General features: G+C 38.9%; 1 protein-coding gene across 1 annotated transcript in view; it reads left to right on the top strand.

Moving 5' to 3' along the window:
- Positions 1–18,594, top strand: part of ltbp1.S (latent transforming growth factor beta binding protein 1 S homeolog) — a gene marked incomplete at its 3' end in the record, with an annotated part of 117,043 nt that extends 98,449 nt beyond the window's left edge. The window contains 6 exon segments of the mRNA NM_001088785.1: positions 1,399–1,527; positions 3,313–3,459; positions 4,565–4,735; positions 11,766–11,870; positions 16,159–16,302; positions 17,593–18,594. Coding sequence (NP_001082254.1) covers positions 1,399–1,527; positions 3,313–3,459; positions 4,565–4,735; positions 11,766–11,870; positions 16,159–16,302; positions 17,593–17,765 — 869 coding nt within the window.
- Between the last annotated feature and the right edge of the window lie 2,676 nt (positions 18,595–21,270).

Below are 21,270 nucleotides of genomic sequence, written 5' to 3' on the forward strand. Positions count from 1 at the left end.
GCTATTTTCTGTCACTAATTTTCAGTCAAATATCTCTTTGCTGTCCCACACTGCATAGGAAATGGCAGTTAGGTTTTATTGCAGCCTACTTCCATCTAACCCTTAATGTGTCATTGTGTGCGACATTGTTTTATGTACAGTAGGGAAACTGTTAATAAAACCTGGCGGACACCTTTTGCAACAATGCAAGCAATTAGTAATTTGAAATAAGAGTGTGCATAATTATGTAGCAGGTTCAGACACTGTTCAGGAATGAGTTTAGCCTATTCTTCCAGGTAGATTTCCAGTTCCATATTTAGGTTGATTAGACAATGCATTTGCTCTTAGTCACCGGCTCACAGATGGACTGAGATCAGGGCTTTCACTGGGTTTTTGTAGCACACTGGAGTGTATTAAGCAAACAAGGGAAGCATAACTGTGTCCTTGCATTTACAATCATTGTCTTAGTGAGAAATGGACTTCATCCAAAGCTTCAGTTTTAAGGCCCTTGGAAATGGATTGTAGTATTTTCTGTATTTTGCACTAAACTATGTTGATACAAGGTTATCAGCTGACTAAACTGAAAACCTGGAGCTCTTAAACCTGGAAGAATGGGCCTATATTTTTCCAACATAAATAATTTGAGTTGCAGTGCTCCAAAATAAAATATCTATAAACATAGATAAAGGTGGGTTTTGTTTTTTTTAAATATGAATAAAGGTGAGAGGCCAGTCCTTTAGACTAGAAAAAAAGGCATCTTCATCAAAAGGTTTGCAGGTGGTTGTTCACTAGGAGTGTGGTGGGGATGTGCAATGCTTGGCTGAGTAAGGGGGTGGCTGCCTTTATAATGGGGTATTTTTGTAATTCGGATCTTCATACATTAAGGGTTTTTTTTAATTAAAGTCCAAATGCCAAAAACTCAAAAAAATTTAGTTTTTTTTTTACTATAAAATCCCAATTTTTAGTGGAAAAAAACCTCAGATTTTTCAAGATTTATTATACCCCGAGGATGCAAAAAGTCTGAATCCGAATCCGCCATCTCAGACCTGCCAAGGTTGTATTAAAGTCAATGGGGAGAGGCCCCTTTACTATTTGGAAGTTTCTGTGGTCTGAGCTGGATTTAGCCCAAAAATCTGACTTATTCTGGCTTATCAGGTAAAAACTCCAAAAATTCAAACTTTTCAGGGAAAAGCCTGAAAAGATCAAGCGATTTGAGAAAAACCTCAGTAAAAAATGTATGATTCGGGTTTTCGCTCTGTTTTTATGGATTTTTCCCCCTGATTCAATTGTGCTTTTTTAATAATAAATAAGGTCAAATCATGGATTCTAGTTCGGTCGGACTTTTTTATTTAAAAAAAATCAGAAAAGTAGGTTTTACAATGACAAAACATAACTGATTTTATTTTGTGATGTCCACAGATGCTGATGAGTGTATGTTGTTTGGAAAAGAAATCTGCAAAAATGGCTACTGCTTGAACACAGAGTCTAGTTATGAGTGCTACTGTAAGCAAGGCACATATTATGATCCTGTTAAGCTTCAGTGTATCGGTAAGTAAAATGCCTTTCCTAGTATGAGCCCTGCACAGATCTCTCCTTATTATGTACACCCGTTCTCAGCCTCAAAACTATAGGCCAGTTTGTCTGACGTCAGTGGTAGGAAAGCTTTACGAAGGGTTAATAAAGGATAAGATACTGGACTTCATAGCAAATCATAATACTATTTGTGCCAGCATGGTTTTATGCGTAATAGATCTTGCCAGACTAACTTAATTTCTTTTTATGAGAAGGTAAGTAGAGACCTTGATTCTGCGATGGCAGTGGATGTGATTTACTTAGACTTTGCTAAAGCATTTGATACAGTGCCACAGAAAAGGTTACTGGTTAAATTAAGGAATGTTGGCCTGGAACATAATATTTGTACCTGGATAGAGAACTGGCTAAAAGATAGACTACAAAGAGTGGAGGTAAATGGAACATTTTCTAATTGGACCAGTGTTGTTAGTGGAGTACCACAGGGCTCTGTACTAGGTCCCTTGCTTTTCAACTTGTTTGTTAATGACCTGGAGGTGGGCATTGAAAGTACTGTTTCTATTTTTGCAGATGATACTTAATTGTGCAGAACTATAGGTTCCATGCAGGATGCTGCCACTTTGCAGAGTGATTTGTTTAAGTTGGAAAATTGCGCAGAAAACTGGAAAATGAGGTTCAATGCATTAACCTTGCATAAATGTTATACACTAAATGGCAGTGTGTTGGGAGTTTCCTTAAATGAGAGGGATCTAGGGTTTTTTGTAGATAACACGTTGTCTAATTCTGGGCAGTGTCATTCTGTGGCTACTAAAGCAAATAAAGTTCTGTCTTGCATGAAAAAGGCCATTAACTCAAGGGATGAAAACATAATTATGCCTCTTTATAAGTCCCTGTATGCAGTGCAGTTTTGAACTCCGATCCTCAAGAGGGATATAAATGAGCTGGAGAGAGTGCAGAGACATGCAACTAAATTGGTTAGAGGGACGGAAGACTTAAATTATGAGGGTAGACTGTCAAGGTTGGGGTTGTTTTCTCTGGAAAAAAGGAGCTTGCGAGGGGACATGATTACACTTTACAAGTACATTAGAGGACATTATAGACAAATAGCAGGGGACCTTTTTACCCATAAAGTGGATCACAGTACCAGAGGCCAACCCTTTAGACTAGAAGAAAAAAACTTTCATTTGAAGCAACGTAGGGGGTTCTTCACAGTCAGGACAGTGAGGTTGTGGAATGCACTGGCGGGTGATGTTGTGATGCTGATTCAGTTAATGCCTTTAAGAATGGCTTGGATGATTTTTTGGACAGACATAATATCAAATGCTATTGTGATACTAAACTCTATAGTTAGTATACGTATGGGTATATAGAATGTAGTTAAAAGTAGGGAGGGGTGTGTGTATGGATGCTGGGTTTTCATTTGGAGGGGTTGAACTTGATGGACTTTGTCTTTATTCAGCCCAATTTAACTATGTAACTATGTAACTATGTAACTATGTAACTGTACCACTACTAATTCCTTTTGGGGGTCTTTGCATAAAGTCAGGTTGTTAAAGCAGAAAACCTAAAGATTCTATAATTCCAGTACCACAATGGTATGAAAAATTTAAATAAAAGAATTCTTGTGGATTGAACTTCCCCCATAACGGTATAATCATTCCTGTGATATTATACAGTTCCTCCAAGCATAGCTGAATACAGCATATGATGACTGCTATGGCCATAGAGAAATAAAAGTACACATTCAACTGTGGTCACAGCTCGCACGCTTCTCACTACTATCTGTTTTATTTCAACCTGTAGATAATAATGAATGTGAAGACCCAAGCAGCTGCATTGATGGCCAATGCATAAACAACGAGGGATCTTACAGCTGCTTCTGCACACACCCCATGATTCTTGATGAATCAGGAAAAAGGTGTATCCAGCCCAAACAAGAGGATACAAGTGGTATGTTACTTATTATTTTTAGTGCTGTTTAAGTACCTTGGACTGCTTTACAGTGTGAAAGAATGAAATGTCAAATATGATTACTTCAGCGCTAGTATAGTACCGGTATTACCATAGAGAGTCAAATATTTACACAAGCCACAGTAAAAACCAAATGTCTATAGCGTATGTGAATTAAACAACTCATTATTTTATACCACTCTCCACTGTGTGCTATAATACAAATGACGTGTGGGTAGTAGCACTCCACACCTCACACTGGATGAAAAACAGCAGGCACAGGCCAGCCCTACCAGTGTTTAGTATTATATAAACAAGCTGCTGTGTAGCCATGGGGGCAGCCATTCAAGCACATTACGGATAACTTCTGAAGAATCTCATTGTATTCTACTGAGTTATCTGCTGTGTATCCTGTGCCTTTTCTCATTTTTCAGCTTTGAATGGCTGCCCCCATGGATACACAGCAGTTGGTTTATATTAACTATAGTAGAGTTCTGAAGCAAACATTACCAGTGCAGCACAACATTGCATTAGACTTTCATTACTTTAGCACACTTTCAGTTTTTGGCATTACTGTTCCTTTAACAGGCAGGAGAAATGTTCACATTTCCATATTCTTATGGTAACACAGTGCTTTACATCAATTGTTTATCATTCATTAGTCCCTGTTCAACTTACACAACACACACCATAGGGTCAATTTCATCAGGTGCCAGTTAATATTCCTCTATGTGTTGGGAGTTTATTAGAAAATGACCTAGATTGAACACTAGAAATACACTGAATCCAGTATTTTTGGAGCTTGTCTGGATTCCAAATCTTTCATGAAGGATTCGGGTGAAGCTGAACTCTAATTTGCATATGCAAATTAGGGCAAGGAAGGGTTAAAAATAACGAATTCTTTTTTTGTTCCATGATGAGCCAGGGACTTGGCTTAGGCAAAATCATGCTGAACAAGGCTGAATCCTTAACCAAATCCTTTATTCACTACATCCTTACAGGGGTAGAAGAACATTTTTTTTTTTTTAGCTTGTGCCCTAACTTTACTACTGTGCCACTTTATCGCAGAAGTGCTATTGTGTCATTGATATGTTTTGTTATCCAGAGCCAACTGAAGACACAGATGTTTACCAAGACTTCTGTTGGCAAGAGCTGATTGAGGAATTTGTGTGTAGCCAGCCTTTGGTTGGAAGACGTACTACTTATACAGAATGCTGCTGCTTATATGGAGACGCATGGGGAATGCAATGTGCTCTTTGCCCTACCAAAGACTCAGGTAAGAATGGCTCCTGGAACATCTTAGCATTTACTTTGCCTAGAACACTCTCAAAGTAATCAATTGTTGCTAGAACATTATTCAGCTCCTATGGCCTGGGATCAATGCTTCACACAGGACCTACCAGCAACTTACAAACTGCTCACTGGGAATGCAGGCTGCTCAGTAAGGTTCAGGAATTTCTATGTCCCCAAGTGAGATTGTTGCACTGGTATGTGGCTGATTCTGGGCTACAGGGAATGTTAGCAATACAGTGTCTTCTCACAGCCAACTTGTCAGACTAATAAACTATAGCAGCATCTGTCAGCATCAGATATGTTTTAAATGGACAGACATGATTCAGTTAGTTATGTGACATGTACAACCACTTCCTTTAGTAAGTACCTCCTTAATCGTTTGAATGTCCAAATTGTTTTTAAAGTCATAATATACTGTAACCCTAAGTTTTCCACCCAGGACTAGCACCTACATAACTGATTCCATTAGCACTCAGTTTCAACATGTGTAGAAAGATTAGGGTGTTCCCTATACCTCTCACCTGCCCACACAGGGTTTCTGGATACCAGTAGTTCTTGAACAAATAACAAATGTTTAAGTAGGGCACACAATTAAGTACCAGAAAGCATATAACAACGTGAGCTCACCTATTACTATCTACATACCTCGTTCACGGGGTCCCTGTTTCCTCAACTTCACTAAGGGCTAAACTCTTGGAGGTCTTTCCTTTACTGGGGCCTTGGTACCAGGCTCCCCATCTGCACCATCTCCACATCTAAAGGTGTCCATAATGATATGTCTTGTATAAGAAAATCCTTTTCAAATATTAAGCCAGCCAATATTCTAACTATAATTCGCTGCCTTACTGTGTACATAAAATTAATCTGCTACTGGTCTCAGCCTGCTGAGTTAGTTCTTCATACATGCATAACTAGACTTAAACTACAGTTCCGAGAAACCATGAGTCTTCATAGATGTTTTGGTTACACAAGGTATAGAGCTTGTGTTATCATTAACACTTCTCTATAGCAGCTTTGGCTCACATATGGTATTTTACACCATAAAGCCATAAGATCATAAGTGTACATCCTGGAGTTAAGTCAACTGTGGATAGTCACTGGTAATATTTACTCTTTCCATAATACCTAATCATGCTTTCTGGTAGACAAGTGCATATGATATAGAGACAAAGGCACAATGTACTCTCAGTAGGAAATAATGTATCTTTCTAGAAAGTGTCAGTAGAACTGTAAATGTGTTTTCTTAGACCCAAGCACATGGTAGTCATTTAGAGAAAAGTCTGGGGTTGTGTTTAAATAGTTATACCCCCCTACACATCCATTTGCATGGAGCCTGCTGATGTAGCTGCCAAACATCAGGAAGGATGTGTGATGGTCTGACCAAAGTTACAACCATCTGGCAAACAGTCTATAAATGATTCTTTTTTAAAGATCATGCCTGAGTATGAAGCTCAAAATGAATTCCTCTTGGGAAAAAAGAAGCATTTGGTCTCACTCACAATATACAGTGTTTAATCTAGTGATATTCCTGTATCAGTAGAGTCTATAGATAAACATGGAATAGGTCATTTTTAGTTATGTAGAGAGAGTCTGAAGTTCAAGATACACTGACTGGCAATCTCCCAGAGAAAAGCGGCACGCACCAGAAACGTAAATGTTTTTTTTTTTAAATTTTATATATAAAAAAACAACAAGACATATTTAACTTTAAAATCACAAAGTCTTTATTAAAAAATAACTTACCGAAACTCCGCTTGCGCTTCTCTTCAGAAAAGGCGACAGGGCATCTGGGGATTTCTCCTCAATGGCTATCTCCTATAGAAGGCAGGTAGGAGAAATCTAAACCCTAATTTGAATATGCAAATTAAGATGACAAAGGGCGAAAGAGAACTGCGCACTTTTTTTCACTTCCTTGTTTGTGTGACAAAAAAGTCACATGATTTTAAGGATTCGGTAACAGTTTGGCCAGGAACTTGGATTCATCTGAACTGAATCCTGGCTGAATCCAATACTGAATCCGAATCAGGGCTGAATCCAAAACTGAATCCTGGATCCGGTGCATCTCTAGGGGCAAATTCACTAAGGCGCGAAGCGCCGAACGCTAGCGTTAATTCGCTAGCGTTTGGCATTTTCGCTACTGCGCTGGCGTAGTTTCGCTAGTGTTACTTCGCAACCTTATGCCAGGCAAATCTTCGCTAGCGACGAAACTACGCAAATTCACTAACTTGCGCAGTGTAGTGAACGCTACCTTTTACGCTAGACTTCCTTCGCCACCTCAGACCTGGCGAAGCGCAATAGAGTAGATAGGGATTGTTTAAAAAAAAGTCAAAATTTTTTTCTAAGTCCCAAAAAACGCTGGCGTGTTTTCTACATGATGGCTGATAGGCTGAAAAAGATCGAAAAATTTTTGGGGCTCCCCTTCCTCCCCCCTACATTTCCTGACTCATGGCAACTTACATAGACAGTGGGCACATGTGTAGGGCAAAATAAAATTTTTATTTGCAGATTTGAAGGTTTTCTAGGCATTTGTAGTGCAGATACGTGTTCCTCCATTGAAATTTGAATTTCGCGCCGTATGCAAATTAGCCTTCGCTAGCGCAACTTCGCTTTATATAGCGAAACAACGCTAGCGCAACTTCCGCAACCTTACGCTACCCCTGTGCGCAACTTCGGATTTTAGTGAATTTGCGAAGCGCTGGCGAAACTACGCCTGGCGAAGTGTGGCGAAGTTGCGCCTGGCGCAACTTCGCATCTTAGTGAATTTGCCCCCTAGTGTCTATCAACTCGAATGATTTGCTCTGAAAGAATATGTCACACACAGCACTTGAATGCACAAGCAATGACGCCAGGCAGCAGTTATATTAATTTTGGTGAATCAGGCGCAATTGTGGTAGGCACAGCACAATTGTATCCACAGCCATTTTGCCAGCAAAATGAAGCTGAAACTGTTACACTGTTGCATAGTGGGAAAAAATGTATAAATATGGATATTGTGCTTTAAATTGCACTTTCCTCACTGCACTTCTGGACATAAATGAGCCCCTAAGTCTTGAGCTTTACTAAACCATGCAACTTAGGACTGCACTAAACATTTACCTTTTCTTTAAAGGGCATGTAAAGGCAAAAAAATAAAATCCCATTTTTACTTTCTTTAATGAAAAAGAAACCTATCTCCAATATATTTTAATTAAAAAATGTGTACCGTTTTTATAAGAAACCTGACTGTATGCAGTGAAATTCTCTCTTCATTTACTGCTGTGAATAGGAATTGTCAGATGGTCCCTAACTGCTGAGCTGGGAAACAATCATACTTATGAACAGCAGGAGGAGCCCCCGCCTTACTTCCCAGCCATGAAGAACTCAAGCAGTTTGTTTATGATGATCCCTAAGCAGCCCAGACCACACTGAGCATGTGCACAGTCTTGGTCTTGCAAAGATGTTTAACAAAGTTACAAGATGGTGACCCCCTGTAGCCAACTTTGAAAGCATAAATTATTTGTTTGATTAGGCTTGTGGTGCAGTAAGTTCATGTTTATATTTAGTATACAAAATACAGCATTTCTAGCCTTATTCTATTTTAGACTTTACATGCCCTTTAAGATTTAGCAGCGGCTTAGTTATCCAGCATTCTAGAAAGTTTTTAACCTTTCAGTTAGTTTATTTCATGTTTAGTCTCTAAAAAACTAGTAATGTTTTTGTGCTTTCCCTAGATGGGGTTCCTGCATAAAAAGCAGATAAATCAGTTTAAGGACATAAATAAAAAGACTGTTTGTCAGAAGTGCCGTAGTCATATTTTTAACGATTCAACTCCTGTTTACGCGCTCACCGAGCCTGAGGGTACTCTGTATTTCACATCTGATAGCCCAGCGATATAAAAAGTGCATTTTCTGGAACGTCAGGAAATGAAATATTTTCAGGATAGTTATCTTGCTAAGATTTTTAACACATACATGTATTTCTTCTCAGAAAATAATTTATGTAGTGGCTGTTTGGGCAGTGGTCTTAACATTACTGTACTTTATGTGATTGTTGGGAGCATTTTATTCAGATTTATAGCAGTTGGAAAATTGAGAAGAGAAAATGGAAATTACCTTTCATAGAGCAAGTGCAGCTGAAAGTGCTACTGAAATGTTCTAGTGTTTAAGGAATGCTTCATTTTGAATGTAAAAACCTTTAGGGCACTGTTCTGTTGAGACATAAACCCTTGCCTTGCCCCTTATTTAGTATGTCTTCCTCCATGACTGTTGCATAAGTATCACAATGGTAGATATATACAAGGTGGAGAGTATCGCCAGTCCTGTAACTGTCTCACTGGCGCTCCGTCCTAGCACCAAAATTTAGTAATGCAACTTCACCAAAGTTGAGAACAGACAGGACGCTGAAGCAGAATTACTGCTGATATACTCTTTTATTTTCCACACAACATGTTTCGGACAGCATATGTCCTTTTTCAAGTGTGAACTTGAAAAAGGACATATGCTGTCCGAAACATGTTGTGTGGAAAATAAAAGAGTATATCAGCAGTAATTCTGCTTCAGCGTCCTGTCTGTTCTCAACTTTGGTGATGTTGCATAAGTATGTAGTCGTTACATGGGAATGGTGGCCAAATGCACAATTTACATTTGGTTGCCCCCAAGACCAGAATTTTGGCTGCAGCTAAGGAAAGGATGGGTAGGTTATAGCATACCTCACAACTTTTCTGCAGGACAGTCCCGATTTTGACAGCTCATCCCACAGTCCTGGGTTTCTTATTGAAATGTCCCAACTTTCTCTTTGATCTTCTGCACTGACTCAAGAAAAAGATACAAAGTTTCTGAAACGTTAGTAAAATTAGTGCCTTTTTGGCAGAGAGCCCAGAACCGCCAGCAGCTGCACTTGGACACTTTTGTAACAAATTAGGATAAGGAAAGAAACAATTGTAACTATTAAAGATAAGCAGGTCTCTTAGAAGAAGTGAGACTAGCATCTTAAAGGGGAAGGAAACCTAGTCGGCACAAACCCCCCACCCCCCCTCCAGTTTGTTGCCCACCCTCCCTCCTCCCCCCTGGCCTACCCGTCCCGCTGGGCAAATGCCCCTAACTTGTTACTTACCCTTCTGCGCAGGTCCAGTCCAGGGAGTTCACAAACGACATCTTCTTCCACGCGATCTTCTTCCTGCTGTGAACGGCGTTTTGGCGCATGCGCAGTAGGAGAATTTCGCTGGTACGGATCTACTGCGCATGCACCAAAAGTCACGCACATGCGCAGTAGATCGTACCGGCAAAATTATCCTACTGTGCATGCGCCGTTCAAAGCAGGAAGAAGATCGCGTGGAAGAAGATGTCGTCTGTGAACTCCCTGGACTGGACCTGCACAGAAGGGTAAGTAACAAGTTAGAGGCATTTGCCCAGCGGGACGGGTAGGCCAGGGGGGAGGAGGGAGGGTGGGCAACAAACGGGAGGGGGGGTGGGCCGACTAGGTTTCCTTCCCCTTTAAAGGGCAATTCACTTTCATTAGCAAAACTGTTAAAACACATAAAATGTGGCCCTAAAACTCCCAGAAATGTGTTTAGACTATCATAACCTGTCAAATTTTGTAAAATGGACATGGTAATTAGGTGGTGTGGTCATAAAATGGATGTGGCCAAAATTTTTCGACAGGCTGCGCACAGCACAAGTTATTGTTCCTCTTTTCATTTTTCAAATGTCGGGGGTGCGACTATAGGGGGAACAGGGGAATGAAAGTGTTACTAGCAACACTACACATGTTAAGTTACAGCTCCCCATCCAAGCTAAATATAACGTATTGGTTCCAATGGCACAGCCTTCATTTTCCAAGTAGAAAAATTAAAGGAAAACTATACCCCCAAATCAAACACTTAAGCAACACATAGTTTACATCATATTAAGTGGCATGTTAAAGAATCTTACCAAACTGGAATGTATATTTAAGTAAATCTTGCACTTTTACATCTCTTGCCTTGAGCCACCATTTCGTGATGGTCTCTGTGTGCTGCCTCAGAGATCACCTGACCAGAAATACTATAACTCTATCTGTAACAGGAAGAAGTGTGGAAGCAAAAGACACAACTCTGTCTGTTAATTGGCTCATGTGACCTAACAAGTATGGTTTGTTGCTATGTTTGAGTGCAAAATGAATCGTACGATCCTAGGGGGCGGCCCTTATATTTTAAATGGCAATTTTCTATTTATGATTACCCAATGGCACATACTACTAGAAAAGCATATTATTATGAAAATGGTTTATTTACATGAAGCAGGGTTTTACATATGAGCTGTTTTATGTAATATCTTTTAATACAGACCTACATTGTTTGAGGGTATAGTTTTCACATGCAATATGCTGCACTAGGTAAAAGGTACTTGATGCCCTGTATGCTGGGGTGGTGAACTGCACATGTGCTTTGCCATAGAGAGAGTGAAGGAACCCAAAAAACAAAATGTCATACTAGATTTGGGAGGGATTATTATTATGGGGCACCATGAAATGTCTAACCTGTAGTGCGGCCGCTGTTATCATGCCATGAATCCCAGTGTGCCTCACCAGACAGTGGTTTAAATAAGAGATTGGGCTAAGAATAGGAGGGGAACTGAATAGGAACATATTAAAAAGTAACAATAATAATACAATTTTAGCTCCACAGCGCAATTGAGTTTGGCTGCCAGGGTCAGTGACCCCCATTTAAAAGCTGGAAAGAGGTAGAAGAGGAAGGTAAATCGTTAAACAACCATAAAGAATAAAAAATTAAGACCAATTGTAAAGTTGCTGATACCAGGACATTCTATAACAAGCTGAAATTTAACTTAAATGTGGATCATCCCTTTAATAAAAGCCATACTACAGAAATGTAAGATACAGATTGTAATGCATTGCTGGGGGTCCTTCAATGGCATGATGGGAATGTGCTACGCAATATGTTGGCGCTATATAAATACATGTTAATAAATGATGAAATGCTTTTTTGTTAACTGATTAAAGTACAAGCACCTTCATTATGATCTTTTCTCATGCAGAGGACTATGCCGAACTTTGCAACCTTCAGTACAGGCCTTATGGACATGATGCTCTTATAGACCCTTACACATCTCACGATTCCACCCCATACGAGATTCCAGAACGTAAGTAGTATTGCGTCTTCATTTCACATTTTTCTACCTTAGGATTGATCAGTCCGTCAGTGATATCAGACTGCTCATTCCTAAAATATCAGTGGTAGACAGAGGCTGATGGTGCTTATTGCTGCAAAGAAAAAAAGGTGCTCTTCTTTTGTCTGCACACAAAGTTGTGTTTCCTAAAGTTTGCTTAATCATACAAAATAATACTTTTGTTGAAAAGCCAGGCAATGGCTGAGTACATGTAAACTGTTTGGTACTGTAGTACATGGTGAGATGAATCTGCTGAATCTACTAGATTTGTATTTTTTTCTCATGTAAACTGACATACACTTTCTGTCCTGATCCATCCCTTTCTTTATCAGTCGTACCATATCCACTACACCCCTCCCCGGTTAAACCTTTTGGTCCATTTATTCTACCACTGTAATTATACATTTTGAGGGTTATTTATTAAAGTCCATGTGGCATAAACTCAAAAAAATCTGGGTTTTTTTACTATACAATCCAAATTTTTAGTTTTCGAGATTTATTATACCAGATCCAAAAACAATTTCCACCGATTACACAAAAAAACTGGATTTTTGGTGTCAAATCCCAAAAATTTTTTTGCATGAAAATCCGAAAAAGTCGCAGTTCCAAAAACGTTGAGTTTTTTCCCAATCCGATTTTCATGGCGTTTAAATGATCAAAAAGGCTTAATTGTGGATTCTAGTTTGGGCTGACTTTTTTTATTCAAAGCATCAGAGAAATTCGATTTTGCATCAAATCCTTTATAGATCAAAAAAAAGTTGCAGTTTTCAAAAAAAAAGTTGCAGTTTTCAAAAAAAAGTCACAGTTTTCATGCAGGAATCCGAAAAATTTGCAGTTTTTCACAATTTGATCTTTTCAGGGTGTTTTGATGATAAATAAGGTTAAATCTCGAATTCTAGTTTGGTCTAACTTCTTTATTTAAAACATCAGAAAAATTTGGATTTTGATCAGTAACCCCCTTTGTGCATCAAATGCTTCAGGGTGGTGGCAGACGTGGCTACTGGGGAGATTAGTCGCTGCCTAGGGACAAATCGCCTCTTCTTCGGGCGACTAATCTCCCCTAAATGCCTTCCTGCTGGCTAGAATGTAAATCACCGGCGGGATATCACTTAGATCGCTTTGGCTTTCCAAAGCCGCCCGAAGTTTCCTCGTGAGGCAACTTCGGGCGACTTCGGAAAACGAAGCCACTGGGCAACTAATCTCCCCCAGTAGCCACGTCTGCCACCACAATATATATATATAGTATATATAGCTGATCTACAGTATCTATAACTGTCTTGTTTGAAACCTTATTTCCTGAATGATAAAAAGTGAAATGTACAGCTTTCTAGCACTTCTATGAACTGCTCAGTCAGCATTACCAATATTGGTCATTGTATTTGTCATATTAGGGACTAGAGATTGTATCTCTAGTAAAGAAATAAATCTTCCAAAGGGTTTCATGTGATAAATAGGTCTGGTTTTTGTGACGCAAGTAGTGAGGCAGTTTCACGCACTGCTTCCTGCATTTATTTTGTTGCTTTACACACTTAACCCACTGCTCATTTTCTCTCCTCACTCCAAACACACTAATGTCTCCATGCTGGATTTACACAGGAAAGCTGACTCACACAGGATCTTTGATATGGATGAGTGTGTGCAAGAAAAGCAAGCAGAAGGGGGGTGGTTCCTTAGACACATGTACAGTAATTGGGTGTTTTATGAAAAGAACTAATGGGGTTTATGTAATAAAATCCACAGAGTTTGATCAGGTGCAGTAAGCCAAAGCAACCAATTAGGAGGTAGCAATTACTGGCCATCTATGTAAAAGCAAACAGCTTATTGGCTGCTAATGAAGTGCCACACCTGGGCAAACTTAGTGCTTTACATCAGGTAAGTTGTATTTTTCTGCAGATGTTCAATAAAACACACTGGCATATGTTTTTCTGCACACGGAGCCTTATGAAATGAGTCTTTCAAAAACTGGCCAAAAACATACAATTATTGTCCTTAAGAGGTTTTGTACAATTTTGGGAACATGTGCACCTTTTTCCCTTTGTCTCCCCCATATGGAGGGCAGGCTCAATGGCAGCCCACAGCTGAGGTGAAGTAAACAAAAGCTGTCCTGTAAAGAAAAGCTTAAATCACTAAGGGGTGCCAAAGGTTATGAACCCCTTAATAATTATAATCAATTGCCTGATATCCCAGGCCAGTGCTCCTATTAGTGAAAAACGACCCTGATCCAGGGTTCTTCTCAGTGAGGACTACAGAGCAATCTTTTTTCTGTTTCATCTTTCTTCTCAGCTGGGGGTTTCTCTTTCGGGGGCATTTGGAGATATAATTAAGTTGAGATGAGGGGGAAACCTGGAAACTTCTCTGTGATTAGTTTGTGCATCCCAGTTTGAGCAGAATCAAACTGGAAATACAATTAAGGCAGGTTTGGGATCTTCAGCAGGGTTCAGGAATTCTGTAGACATGAGAACAGGTTGTTTGAGAAGCAGATATAACCCTAACTACTCCTTCTTATGTTTCAAATGTTCTGAAAAAAAAAACTGTAGTGGGATCCAAGCTCTGATTTTCATATAACATTGTCCCCAGTCATAGAGTGTACTTGATTTAAACAAAAGCCTATCCTTCATTTTACAGGTATGGGACCCATTATCCAGAAAGTTCCGAATTACAGAAAGGGATCTCTGATAGACTCCAAAATAATTAACATTTTTAAAAATGATTTCCTTTTTCTCTGTAATAATAAAACAATACCTTGTTCTTGATCCCAACTAAGATATACAGTAATTATTCCTTATTGGAGGCAAAACAATGCTATTGGGTTCAGTGGTGTAACCAGATATTACTGGGCCCAACAGCAGGCCCCAAAAATTTCGAGAAGTTGATCAGTTTTACCAATATTTATTGAAATTGTATATGAATTAGGGCCTTGTGGGGCCCCTATACCTCCTGCCCCCCCCCCGCAGCTGCAGGGTCTGCTTCCTCTGTAGTTAAGCCCCTGATTGGGTTTCATTAATGTTTAAATAATGTATTCGTAGACTTCAGGTATGGAGATCTAAATTACAGAAAATCCATTATCTCGAAAACCCCAGGTCCCAAGCATTCTGGATAACAGTTCCCATACCTGTATTACATTACAATTGTTGAGTTCCACGTTTTTCACAGATTTTGTCCAGCAAAATGTGCTGTCTCTATATACATCGTTGTAATAATCTGATTAATACTTTGTGGTTCCTGTGGGAATGGGATTTCACATTTCCCACATTCGCTAACCTGTAGGGATGCACCGAATCCAGGATTCGGTTCGGGATTCGGCCAGGATTTGGCCTTTTTCAGCAGGATTCGGATTTGGGTGAATCCTTCTACCAGGCGGAACTGAATCCGAATCCTAATTTGCATATGCAAATTAGGGACGGGGAGGGAATTTGTGTGACTTTTTGACACAAAACAAGGAAGTAAAAAATATTTTCCCCTTCCCACCCATAATTTGTATATGCAAATTAGTATTCGGAGTGGATTCGGTATTCGGCTGAATCTTTCGAGAAGGATTTGGGGGTTCAGCCGAATCCAAAATAGCAGATTCAGTGCATCCCTACTAACATTTAACACAAATTTATGCACCACAGATTTTCTGATCTACATCTGTACAGGGTTAATAGGATAGAAATATAACAGACAACTGGTATTTCCTTCCAGACAACATAAAAAACCCTAAATATTGGTATTAAAATGCATCAGTACTCTTAAATGCTCAGCTCTGCATCACTATAATATAAAGTTCTACTGGCCTCTACTGGCTCTTGTGCTAATATACAAGAATCTTTCACCACAGATTCAGGCAGTACTGTATATAAATATTAACGAAGCTCATAAATACAGTGCTTTTCTTGTGCTCAAGATTATTATTCAACCTTTTGCATCACACAGTGTTAAGAAAACACCAACATATTCCCCAGCATTTTACAGGGTTTGTACATTATTCACATTAACTGCTGTCACAGCAAGTTTCTATCACATTGGCCAGTTTTATAACCTGCCGGTAATTTTTTAAATGTGGGTGGAAACCAAAGAACATGTAGAAAACCCTACACACACCTTGCATATAGTGCACTGGCTGGAACTGAACCTACGCCCCAGCATAGACCTGCAAGTTTCAAGTTCTGGTGGCTGCAATTTATTTTATCTCTTATGTTGAATATAAGAAAATAAAATTAAAGATCCTTTCAAATAAAATCTCGAAATCTTAAAGCAACGTCTGTCACCTTGTTTTCAGGTTATAGCTATGAAGAGCTGCAGGCAGAAGAGTGCGGAATCTTAAATGGATGTGAAAATGGAAGATGTGTCAGAGTGCAGGAAGGCTATACATGTGATTGCTTTGATGGATATCATTTGGACATGGCCAAAATGACTTGTGTTGGTAAGAATCCTCATGGAACTACATGCCTGCTTTACATATACCAACAGAGCAGGCTTTAGACTGCCTGTCCTCATAGGGGCTAATAACACAGGCCTTTTTTGTCACCCCCCTTTTCTTCATTCTTGTGTTGCTCCCCAACTCTTTTTACAATTGAATGTAGCTCAAGGATAGTGATGGGCATTTCATCAAAAATTTGAATCAATAAGCGTTTATTCGTAGGACAATTTTTCTACCTACGCAACATTTTTTAAAATGCACAATAGGAGGGATAGAACACACAAGGGTGAGTATATAAAAAGGCACACACAGAGGTGGAAGTGGGTCAGTAGAAGGTCGGCCCACAATCATTGTGGGCAAGTCGGCCTGAACCCACTTGACCTATGGGTTTAGGGCCATCCCGCACATCACTACTGAGGGTACGACTAGTTCTGACACATCAGCTCATTTTATGCCATTGATGGGGTTTTTCTTCTGCCTCCTTCCTTACTTTTTCTCTTTGCAAGTCTCCAATATTCAGCTTTGTGTTTCTCTCTCTTATGTCTCTGACTTTCCTGTTGATGTTTGGTATAGGTTTCCATGCTTAGTCCCATACATCATATTGCTATTAGTGGCAAAATAGTGCTCCAGACATTACCTTGCCTATATTACAGGAGAGATTTTAATCTTAAAATTATCCACAGAAAAGGGAGTAGGCATGGGCCAATCACAAACTAAGACAATCCCTGTTGTCAGTGGTGCAGTGGTGCATTAATGACATATGGGGCCCCTACTTTGTCTACTTGAATTGGAGCCAATAAATGCCACAAATACGAACACAGTTATTTTGTCAGTGTGCCACAGTGCTTTGGACTTTATATGGGGCTCCTAGGCTGCATCCACACAGACGCCACTTCTAGGCTTCAGCTGGGCCCATACAGATCTAGGATAAATTAAAAAAATAGGAATAATAACTGAATAAAAAGCTGTATGGGCCCCTGGTCACACTGGGCCCCTAGGCTATAGTCTATGGGAGCCTGTCAATTAATCTGCCCCTGCCTGTTGATATATCTATAAAGGTAAATCAAGCATATACCGATCATGGGGAATCATAATATGGAGTAGTTCTAAGAATATTACTAAGTTAAAGATCTCAACAACAGACAAAAAAAGATGTTTAATTTTTAAAATTCTACTGGGATTAAAGCTAAAATGAGGCAATGTGCCCCTTCAGCATATGTCCCAGCAGGCACGCTCCTTGTTATGTCTTGAACGGAAGAGTCAGGTTCAACACTGCGTTATTCTGTTTTACAGATGTCAATGAATGTAATGAGCTGAACAGCAGGATGTCCCTTTGCAAGAACGCCAAGTGTATTAACACAGAGGGTTCCTACAAGTGTGTATGTCTACCGGGCTATAAACCATCCGCAAAGCCCAACTATTGCACAGCACTGAACTCCGACAAAGACGACAGTGAACTTGAGTAAAACAATCCAAGAACCAGCTACCTTTATTTTTCAGCCCATATACTCTGCACTGTATAAAGGAATGTGGACTGTGTATGTTACTTGAGAAGAAGATGGAACAGAAATTAAACTTGATGGTTTTTATGAAATGACATTGAGCGCAGAAGAATATAGAGACTGTGATGGTTGGCCTACTCCTCGCCAGTTTCTGAATTGTTACAGACCAAACGGACTTGTTTTCTCTTTGGGGAAAAAAAAACGCAGAACCCAAGTGTAGTGTCTGATTTTGCATAAATTTGATGGAGAAATGACAGAGCGTTATTTTATTTTTTCTGTTATTTTAAACTGAATGGTATTATTTTCTACTATTGCTTTATTAACTTGGCATTTTAATAGTGGTTGGAGCATCCTGTAACACTTGCTGACTATGCTGTACGTTGGATCCTGTATTACGGCAGAATTATCGAGAGGACAATATTTGTTTTTAGTTATTTTTGCAAATGTTTTCTAGGGCCATTTTCTAAGAACTTCTCACAAGGTTATACTATACTTTTGGAAACCTAGGTCAGTGACTTTTATAAATCTGTGTCTGTCCTGTGGAGCAGGCATCCTTCTGTTTTGATTCCTGTCTCGGTTGAAAGAAAATGCAGCAAATGTTTTTTTTAACTCTTCTATTGAATTTTTACTGCACTTCAAACCTTTCAGACTTTACTTGCCAAGTTTCAGAGCTGCTGGAGAGAAATGTTAACCCCTTCTTGTAATTAGACACGTTTTTATGTGTAAATTGATTATGAAAAAGATATTTTTTTTTGTTTCGTAACATATTAAAGCTTTATATTATAAACCTAAATCATTAAAATATATATCTATAAATATATATTTAGTTTGTATAGGGAGCAACAAGGACACACACATTTTCACAGTGTTGTGATCGGTATCTAGATCTTGGGCCTTGATTAAAAAATTTGTATTTGACACATAACTGGTGTACATATAGAAAAATATGGGTAAATTGGATATTAGAAAGTAATTAAAGGCTAATTTGATTTTACTTTATATGATTTGCCTTATAGAAACATGCAATATATATCATTAGTTCCCCTTAAATCATTTTTTTTTTTTATAGACTATGAAAGTTTAAGGGGCAGGTTTATTAAGGTTCGAATGATAAATTAGAATTAGAATTTTCGGGGTTTTTTGGGTCAAAACTCGTTCAAAATTTGAATTTGAAATCACCAACATTTGAATGTGAGATTTATTACAGCTCGACCCTGGAAACAGTTCTAATTTGAATATTCGCCACCTAAAACCTGCCCAGTTTATGTAGAAGTCAATGGCAGAGGTCCATTAAACTATTTGAAGGTGTTTATTGCTTTCCGGACATTCGAAGGAATGCTCGATTCGAATTTGATTCAAATTTTCTGGTCGATCAAATATTACACGTTCAAGTTTTTTCATGAACAACCTTCGATTCGAGTTGTGAGTGCATTCAAATTTATTTGAGTTTAAAAAAAAATCACACTTCAAAATTCGACCTTTGATAAATCTGCACCTAACTGTTTCAGCGTGCAGTTTTAGTGGTATGGTTTACGCTGTGTTGCTTTTGTGACATAATTCCTGAAGTTAAGATACTACTATGATTAACTCAGATTAAAGCATACGCATGGTGTATGAACTGAAGGCACCGTCAGGCTACTATGTGATGTGTATGTGATGATGATGGGTGCCAAGTCTGAGACAATTGGGCCAAGCTGGGCTATAAACTGAAAGCAAATGCTTACACACTAAAAAAAACATCTGGCACGCAAAGATTTCAATTCAGTTCACTCTGTTTGTAAGGCCAGGGGGCTCAAATTAGTCTGCTGAAATGCTCAGGCTGATTTCAGCCAGTACCGTAGGCAGTAGATTCTTTCTTGTCTGCATCTGGAACCATTGTGTTGGCAACTTGGCTCTGGCACGAACACATCAGGCAGATTTTAGCACAAACATACTCAGTGAATGTTGACTTTCTTTACCCAAATCCACACTAGCCTTAATAAACTGGACAATCATTTGTGAATATTTGTGCAGTAATGAAAAGGACCTTCTGGGGCCCACAAGAACCTGATGTATCGAGCCCACTTTCACAACAGGTGTACAATTTGCTAAAGCCAATATAATTCTAAGTTGAAACTAAGAAAGTGTTGCTGGTATTTATCTTACAGAAGGATCTAACTGGCCAGTCCTAACCTACATTATGTCCTCCCAAAAACAACTTATCTGACTCATCAAACAGTTTCATGAAACTAGATTTGTTCTGTTTATTTCGGTTTGCTTTCTCTGTTCTGGAAGGATCTTTAATTGGGTGGAAGAATTAGGGAAGTTCTTACTAAATGTATACCCCATGGGTATATACAAGATAATTAGGGCATATTTCTAAATTCTTTCTGCATCTTTGTCCTATGGGTCTTGGCCCAAGGAATAGTATATGCAGTGCTATACTGTCCTATGGCTCTCAGATGTTATAAAGTTGTGGGAGAAGTAATCGTAAAAAGGAGGACGTGATGGAGTCAATTATATTTACTTTGAGAATGTGGGTCAGAACCTGCAAAATGCGTACGACTGGTAAGAATGGTAAATGTCCAGAGCCAATGTCAAAAGTGAAACTTTTGCACATATCAAGCAAGGCCTCGTGGCAAACAGTCCTGGGGATACAAAATGCATAAGGAGTGACGGTCAAACAGTCAATTCAGTTGAAACCTCCTGTTACTAGCATTGACGGGGCAGTAAACAAAATCTGCATGTCATTCAGGCAGATACGTTGCAATGACTCTATAGCAAGTAGATTGTTCTTCTTAATATATACAATACAGAACCAACATTTTTCTGCAGCTTTTTACATAGATTGGATATTGTTCACATCAGTCCCTACCCCCGCAGAGCTTACATGGGGATTTCACTATTATGACCCAGATGGGCATCCATACCTCTTGTAAGGCAAGTAATCAGCAGCTATTGCTAAATAAATGTAAATATGCATATACTTCAATATAAAATATTCTCTGCAGAGTAAGGGAAAATGAATGGAAGATAATGCCTCCTACCGATATGTTTTATTTGTCAGATGTGGAAATGATGAGCAACTGATGTACTTCTGTTCGGTACATTAACTATCCCTGCAGTTGATCTACTATTGATTTCAAACATGCAGGTTCTTACAGAATTTGTGTATTATGGCAGTGCCACAGTCCATGGAAATTGAAGATGCGCCATTCAAAACGATTACTTTGAGATATACAATGTAAATCGTTCTCAAAAATATAAGGGGTAGAATTAACATTTACACACAAATATCTACCAATTTAAAATATTTAACAATAAATATATACAGAGACCAATAGAATTCATATCATTATGACCATAATGTTATTAAAATGAATGTAATTCCATTAAAACTATTTTGATAAATAAAAGATTATAAGCCAATTCCATCCTGCAAAAACATATTTCATATTTCAAATGCATCTCATGTCAAGTGAATTTTATA

Source organism: Xenopus laevis, chromosome 5S (assembly GCF_017654675.1).
Source record: "Xenopus laevis strain J_2021 chromosome 5S, Xenopus_laevis_v10.1, whole genome shotgun sequence".
NCBI lineage: Eukaryota > Metazoa > Chordata > Amphibia > Anura > Pipidae > Xenopus > Xenopus laevis.